This window comes from Brassica napus, unplaced genomic scaffold, assembly GCF_020379485.1.
Source record: "Brassica napus cultivar Da-Ae unplaced genomic scaffold, Da-Ae ScsIHWf_1160;HRSCAF=1649, whole genome shotgun sequence".
Lineage (NCBI taxonomy): Eukaryota > Viridiplantae > Streptophyta > Magnoliopsida > Brassicales > Brassicaceae > Brassica > Brassica napus.
In genome coordinates this window covers 44,505-53,043 of record NW_026014583.1, presented here as the reverse complement: position 1 = coordinate 53,043, position 8,539 = coordinate 44,505, and the positions used below count along the sequence as shown (strand labels likewise).

Below are 8,539 nucleotides of genomic sequence, written 5' to 3'. Positions count from 1 at the left end.
TTAATGCAAAATTTCCATCTTTTTATTTCTTTTTTGCCATGTAAATTATTAGAAAGCAAGCAAACAACTATGTAGATGAGATAATAGATCTCATGTACATTAAGCAAGTATTGCCTACAACATGGGAATGTTAAGGTATTTCCCAACCCAGTCCAAGATGCAGCGATGATGATAGGAATGTTTACAATTCAAAGAGTTGATATCTCCTTCTGTGCCAAACTCTTCTCAGCAAATTGAGCATATATCATCTTTCTTGCTAGGGGTGGGCTCCCTTCGATTTTCCCGAAGCTCGATGATATAGACGTCTAGGTACATTCTGCGGAGAGAGCGTCTGGATTGTAATCAGATATCTTAACAATTATATCAAGATCTATATTTGTGGGATCATCGAGCGTCGGAGTAGTGCGTGCGGCAAAGTCAGAAGTCTGCTCGATAATCTCCATCACCGAGTCAAAATCTATTTCGTGGTATCCAAGCATGTACTCCATATCGCGTACTGTTTCGTGGATTAGGTGGCCACTGCTTGTTGTCTTCATGGCGACAGATATCACAATTTTTGTTTGCTGTGTACTTGGCCTCTTTATCTTCATGGTAATGACTCTTTTTGGAGATGTTAAAGTTGGTTCCGTTATGTGGCGTATATCCCAAAATACTTGACTCATGTTTAGATTTTGGTGGAGTTGTTTACAGATATGGAGGAGTTGTATAATGGATACAGGATGCAAAGGGTTAAATAGGTGGAAAAGTTGTAAGTTTTATAATACACCATATGTTACAACATTAATATATGTTGAATAGTAAAGAAGTTACGAATTAATAAACATAACTTGGTCTTAAGCATAATAAATTGATCATAGTTATAAAAGATGTTTCAGTTTAAATATTTGCATAAAAATTAATTTAAAACCATTAACGTAAACATAAACTATAATAACATAATCTATGTGATATAAAAGTAAAAACAAATCAATCAATATAAAACAATAAAAAAGAGATAAATTATTCGAATTCGGTTGGTCAAATAAATGGGCTATTTCAATTGTGTGTTTGATTTAAAATATATAACTATTATTTTATGCTAGTAATCAAGTTTTGAATGGATGTTCCAATTTTTTATGCGTTTCACATAGATGGGAAATTATTTTTGGGTACCAAAAATGCGAAAATATTTATGGTTGCACTTATTATATCCGAAGTAGAATACATTACTCGGTGAGATACGATATAGTTGTAAATCTTGATATATTATGGGTCATTCATGGTGCGTTTATATTTTTTCTTGTGTTGTAATTGAAGTGATTGTGTCTGTTGTCATTGTGTGCTTGGCAAGTAATTGATTGTTGGGGGATAGCTGAGATAGATCAGTTGTTTATTGATAATTGCTCTTGATAGTTAATTTTGATTATAAGCTATAAGTTAACATATGGTTCCACTCAGTATTATAATTTAGTTATAAATTGATCATAGTTATGTATTGCTCAGGAGATGCCTCAATGGGTTTGTATGACACTCCTACTCAGTGTGATGTCAATGTAGCTCTGTATGTTGCTCCTTTTTTGTAGACGCATCGTTTATGTCCAAGTACAACTGCTTTGGCTGTGTAGAGTTTTGTCTCGGGATTTGAAAGCAAACACATAATGTATAGAATCGAACAAAGCCAAAAATCTAGTTCTCAGTTATTTATGTAGATCAAAATGATTCCTCAGAAACTTCTTATGGTTATAAATATGTTTGTCTTTCTAACAACAATAAGATTATCTCAACAATGGTGGAACGAAAATAGTAATAATAAAAACAACTGAAAGGATAATCTCATACCAAAGAACATTTTCATTTAGACAATGACATCATAACAAAAACATAACTGTCATTGTGATTACAACATTCATAAGAGGATTCAGACACAAGCTACTTATCAAAAAGATCATACGTTAGCTACATTCATGAGAGAACGATGGACTTTACATAAAAACACTTGGCTATTTTACTAACATAGCCTTCTACGTCCCCTTGGACCACTTCCGTCACTTCCTGAGTCATATATGGGGAGACCTCTTCCAATAGGTTCTTCATCTCCCGGTAACAGAGGGACGTCTTTTTGAAGAACAAAGAGCTGATAAATAAGATTTGGAAATATCAAGCTTGTGTCCAAGTCTGTGACGCGGGTCATGTCGATCACTTGTTCATACACAAGCTGACCAAAGTCGATTTCTTTGCGTTTAGCAACAGCATACAGGAGGCGGAGACGCTTTTTGATCATCAAATCAGAATCCGGACCTGGAAGCCAATTACGCTCACACACACGGTATAGAACTTGGAAGGGATTGAGCAGAGCATTGAGATTGAATCCCGTCCATCCAGAGTATTGACCCCCGGTGAGGTGTGTGATTGTCTGCTTCAGCACAACGTCTTTCCACTGAAAGGAGTGTTCGACAGTCGGTGTCATCATCAATTGGTTGATCACTGAAGGGGATAAACGGTACACAAATCCCCGAATAAGAGCTCCATCCTCGTTGAATGGTTTGTTAGAGATGAACTCTCTCACAACTCTAGGACAGAACAGATTCACATGCAACACCGTGTAACACCACCCTATGTTATCAATAACCCTAAACACATCCTCTAAAAGACGATTCCTAGGATCTAGATAACCTTGAACCACAAAACCTCGGAGACAAAGAGAGCGATACCCGATAGTGGCTTCGTGGTTGTGATGACGCCGAGAATAACCCCCGATTGGCGAAACGGTTCCGGAGAATACCAATCGACTTTCTTGTAGACGATCATCAAACGACTTGAACGGGACTCGTGGTCGGAATTGAAAGTGTTCTCCATATGCGTTATCAATCTCGCTAAACCTCCGAATCCTAGTTCGAACAGAAGAAGAAAGATTTTGATCAGCCATGGCGAGGAGATTGGATTGGAAGGCAGTTGAAATATAGAAGAGGAAGGGTCGAGTTTTCCTCGTTAAAAAGGAAGAAGAAGCAATTAAATCTTCCCGAGCGGTTCATAGATATGTTTAGTGTTTGGCATATATTTGCAATGTGTGTATTTAGTCTATCGGTTGAGTAGCCTTCGCATATGCTCTTGTCTAGGGTTCGAACCCTGATATCAAATTTTTTTTTATTTTCGACAAAATTTCTATTTTTGGCTTATATAAAGAGTTAATGTATTGAATCATTCATGGTTGTCTACATATATTTATAATTATTATGTTTTTGATCGATTGAGTTAAAGAACTTAGTCCTAAACAATGCTAAGTAATCATCTAATATCATAATTTCAAATCATGCTAGGAAAACAGTGAGTTTTATCTCCGATTATCGGAACAGTGCTGGGGAATAGACGTCGGCTTCGTTGGAGATGCTCCTCGAATGATGCGAATGGAACTTCTGCTCGGTAACAATAGTTTTCTCCGAAGGAATAGCCGACTTCACTGAACCTCCGACGTTGACCGGTAGAAGAACTGCTCTGATTAGCCATGGCGATGAGATTCAAAGAGATAGAGGTTGAGTGAAGAAAGAAGAAGACTCTCCGGTTTCCCTCGCTAAGGAAGAAGAAAATCTCGAATCTCTAACTTGACGTGACTGGCAATTTGGGCCAATTACGGTTAGTAATATACCGGGCCTGTCCGATTTGAGTTGAATTTAATCAGTTTCCATATTTTGTTATGATTAACTAATGGCCCAGCCCATTTCCATATTTGGGAATTTCAAGCTTATAATTGATATTTGTAAAAGCTTATAGTGGACTTATATGGCGTCTCTTCTCCTCGTCGGGATCACTTTGGGTGGCTTGGGTTGGAGCGGAGTTACTACGAGGTGGTTCCTTTTGTGACGCAAAGGACACTAATAAGGGTTCATGGCTCTGGCGCAAATTTCTTCAGCTCAGACCGGAGGCATCAAGTTTCATGCGCTGTGAAGTTAGAAGTGGTGACTCGACTTTCTTCTGGTTTGACAACTGGTTAGGCACTGGAAGTATTATTGACACAACAGGAGATCTGGGACTGCGGTACTTGGGTATTCCTCGACAAGCTCGTGTAGCTGAAGCGTGTCCAAATGAGGCTTGGGGTATGCGTGGGCAGGGGAGGAGAGTGTTTGGTGATGTGTATACTGCCATTGAAAATGCTCAGAAACCAGACGCTAGGAGGGGAAGTGATGTTATTTTATGGAGGCACAATGAGGAGGATTTTAAGGACCATTTCTCAGCGGCTAGAACATGGGATCAGATTAGAGTTCGGGGGCCAGAAGTACCTTGGCATCATCTAGTGTGGTTTACCCAAGGAGTACCACGCCACGCTTTCATTGTTTGGCTGACGTTTAAGGATAGACTCTCTACAGGAGTCCGTATGCGACAGTGGAGGATCGCGCAGGGTTGTATGTTATGTGGAGAGCCTGACGAGAGCAGGGACCACCTGTTTTTTTCTTGCCCTTACATGTTTACGGTCTGGTCTAATCTAACTGCTACTCTGCTAGGCACCGCTGCTTCTCCGGATTGGACGACGACGGTGACTTCTCTGCTACGGCGCAATAGAAACAAGATGGATGCTATCTTTTTGCGAATGATCTTCCATACAACCATTTATTTGGTTTGGAAGGAGCGCAACTCTCGTAGACACTTAGGGCCTTGGGTAACTACGGAAGCGATTACCAGGCAGATTGATGATATCTTGCATATTTTCATTGTTTTAAGCTTCCATTTTGTACATAATGATCATATAGATTAAGAGTTTAGCATCTTTAGGATCCATTTTGCATTCATATGTCTTAATCGGGTAATGGAGTATCCTATGGAGTAATCAAAGGTATTTAGAAGCATTGTGATCCAAAAAGAGATGAAGAATGGAGATTGATCAATCATAAGGCGATCCACGCGGGTAGCAGCACCCCGAGTCCACTGACCCGCGTCACCAAAAAACCGACTCGGAGAAGCCACACGGGAAGGATCACGCGGGGTCGACTACCCGCTCGCACGAGCTAGAAGAATCATCGAGGTCCGACGCGGGGAAAGCGACGCGGGTGATCCCCATCTTCCCTACCCGCGTTGCCGAAGATTTTGTTCGAGGAGTCACGCGGGTGAAGCAGCGCGGGATCACTAGCCCGCTCACACGAAGAAGGAGTATCATCGAAGGTCCAACGCGGGGAGAATGACGCGGGTTGGTGCCGATCATCTCAACCCGCGTCACGAAGAGAAGGAGCCGATAGAGTCAAGCGGGATGGAGCCACGCGGGATCGCCTACCTTCGCGCATGACGGAGAATCCTCGATGACGATCCGACGCGGGTTGGCTGACGCGGGTTGGGCGCGTCCCTACCCGAGACGGAGTTAGTCGGATTTTAAGAGCAAGGGATGGAGCCACGCGGGATCGCCTACCTTCGCGCATGACGGAGAATCCTCGATGACGATCCGACGCGGGTTGGCTGACGCGGGTTGTGCGCGTCCATTTCTACCCGAGTCGAAACTTATCTTTAGTCGGATTTTAATGTTTTTAAGGGCTTTTTAGACTTTTAATGGAAACCATTAGGTTTACCAAATATATAAATACACTTGTAATCCCAAAGTTGGGAGTGATCTTGTTTTCTATCTAATAAAAAAGAACTTTTAGGTGAAAGATCTGATCTTGATCATTTTCTCTTGTGATTTGCTTGATTAATTTGATCACTAATCATGATTAGCATCAAATCACCATTGATTCTTGGGCTCATCATGAAGAGTAGTGAGTAGTCATCTTTGGATTCATGGGTGAGGGAGACTAAGGGTGATTAAGCTATATCTAAGGTGTTTTAGTATAGATCCATCTTGTTCCTTGCTAGTAGAGTACTTTTAATGCAATTTTAGAGTTGGCCTCTCTAAAGTTGAGCTCTAGGCATTTCACACCTGAAAGGTGTTTGATGAAATGCCTGAACCAACTCTCCTAAGCTTTTAACATTATTTACCAAAGAGATTTGTTGTTAAAGGTGTTAAGATGGCTAGTAGACTTGAGATTAATGATTACATAGATAACATTCAACCAAAGAGATTTGATGCTTGAGTTATCTTAGTAAATGAGCATTCATCTAGAGATAGAGTTTGTTTATGATGGTGTCTAGGTCTAAGGTAGTGTTGGGGTCAAAATCGGTCACGATGGAATCAATGTCTGAAAGTCCGTAAAAATCGGCATGAACGTTTTTACGAAAAAAGATTTATTTTTACGAAGAATCTTGCGGTGAAAATACATTCACGAAAAATCGGGGAAAGACGCGAACAAGGTTGCCGCGTAGCAACCAGCACAAAAGCTGGTCGCTACGTAGCGACCGAGCTATCACCGAAGCTCGGTCGCTGTTGGGGTCGAAAACGGTTGCAACGAAGTTAACGTCAAAATCCCCGAAGAAGAAAACGTAGAAACCTTCTTCGACAAATACTTTTTCGAAATAGATTATTCTTTACGAAAAGCTTTGCAGAAGAAACGCGAGTCATCGGACAAGAGCTCGAAGAGGGTCGCTACGCAGCAACCGAATGCATGTTCCGCTCGGTCGCTACGAAGCGACCGAGCTCGAGCCAAAGCTCGGTCGCTACATAGCGACCGAGCTCGAGCAGGAATAGCGACCGAGCTCGAGCCAAAGCTCGGTCGCTACGTAGCGACCGAGCTCGAACCGAAGATCGATCGCTACGTAGCGATCGAGCTCTTCCAAAACGTCGATACGACATCAGTCCATGCGTTCTCGTTTACCCTTCGATGCTATCTCCCGAAGACCGTAGCGAACCCATTTCACGATTCCTCGCCATTCTAAGTTATCGATGAAACTTTACCGTAAAGCCGCGAAAAGTTCGTTCTTTATCGAAAGAAGCCGTAATAAACGCTTCAAGTCGGAAGACGGCCCAAAGGGACCTAAGACATGACTCGAGGCCCAAATTATGGTTTCTTAACCAACAGCCTGTAAGCCGCATGACGGTTTATGCTTGGTTCGCAAGAAAAGATAAATGTCAGGTTTCCGCGGATAAATACGAAATTTTGAAGATAATTACGAAGATCGGAAAAAATGGAATATCTCCATTTTTATGCTATGATGGCTTAAGGGCAGAAGGGGAAAAGCGTAAACCGACCTTGGAGCCAGTATATAAGGAGTCCTAGGCGAGAGGCATGAGAGAGAAATTTTTAGACTCAGAACTCTTGGCACTTAGAAACTCTGAGGCATTATTCTCGACATGCTCTGTTTCCATGACTGGAACCCGATTACCAGACGAACGTGCACAAGCGGTTCGATCTCTTGGTTCACTCTTGAACTACGTTCGGCTTGATCCTCGAAAGGGGTACGTAGGCAGCCTTTCATAAGGTTCAGTCCGAAATCAATCAAAAACCTTTTCTGTATTTTCTTCGTCTTTTGTTATCGAGCTGCGAGTCAACTAGGTTTGAGCTTTTAGGCCGCTAGAACAAGATTTCCGCATATATTTGGTCTCTTGCCGTTGGCTCTCGCAGAGATCCGGGACCTCTGGGAAATTAGGGTTTCCTAGTTTCCTAATTTAAACGTAAATCGACAGTGCGAATTTTGGTTCCCACAGGTAGAAAGATTGGTTGAAAGTAAACATCTTTAGATTGAAACTTGATCACCCAATGTCAATTCCTTTAGCCCATGAGTTCTCTTATCTCATAAGAAAGAAAGCTTTGTCCTTTATTGCATTTCAGTAGCATTTTGGTTCAAAAATCATCTCATCAATTGATAGCACTTAGATTAAGCATGGCCTTGCATTCCCTTTGCTTTAGAATCACTTAGAACTGGTTTGACATCATTTATTCTACAACATTTGATTGGGAGCCTTGAAACTCTTATCATCAAATTGGCGCCGTTGCCAAATTCTAAGTTGATTGTGACATTGAGATTTAGTCATTTGCTTGAGACTAAGTCAATTTTTGTTTAATTGTGTTATTGTTTTTCTTTCTTTTTTCTCCCTTTGCATTTCAGGTGTATGAACACAAGGAGCAGAGGTCCAACAAACCTAGTTCCAAGAGTTGAAGACATTAGAGCACTTGAGAGGGAGATTGCAAGACAGAGAAGAGAAGTAGAGCAACAAGCTCACTTGCAAAGGGTGGGGTTTGATATGGAGAATCTGCCTCAAGATGGTGATGCCCAAGGAGGCATTGATCCAAGAGCTGATCACCTTCGACCACAGCGCCAGCCACAACATCAACCGCGCCAAGCTCGTGCCATTGGAGCCTATGATCTACCTCACATTAATGGTCATAGGTTGGGAATCAGAGCACCACCAGTGGAGAACAACAACTTCGAGATCAAGTCAGGGCTGCTCAACACCATAGAGAACAACAAGTATCATGGTCTTGCTGCTGAAGACCCTTTTGATCACTTGTACAAGTTTGATAAGTATTGTGGCTTGTCCAAGACAAATGGTGTTTCTGAAGATGCTTTCAAGTTGAAGTTGTTCCCTTTCTCTTTGGGAGACAAGGCACACCAATGAGAGAAGACTCTTCCAAGTGACACTGTCACTACTTGGGATGAGTGCAAGAGAGTTTTCCTTGACAAGTTCTTCTCTACTTCAAGAACAGCT

The 8,539-nt window shown here is 41.7% G+C and overlaps 1 protein-coding gene across 1 annotated transcript; it reads left to right on the top strand.

Annotated features, from left to right (window-relative positions):
• The first annotated feature begins 3,383 nt into the window (after positions 1–3,383).
• On the top strand, positions 3,384–4,533 carry LOC106373682. The gene is made up of 3 exons (XM_013813822.2): positions 3,384–3,399; positions 3,741–4,416; positions 4,476–4,533. The coding sequence occupies exons 1-3, from the start codon at positions 3,384–3,386 to the stop codon at positions 4,531–4,533; spliced, it is 750 nt and encodes a 249-aa protein (XP_013669276.2).
• Positions 4,534–8,539: the final 4,006 nt, after the last annotated feature.

Excerpts from the sequence above, each read along its gene's own strand:
- LOC106373682 (XM_013813822.2), top strand. Across the intron at positions 4,417-4,475 it reads GACGAGAGCAGGGACCACCT|GCACCGCTGCTTCTCCGGAT; the intron begins GTTTTTTTCTTG and ends CTACTCTGCTAG.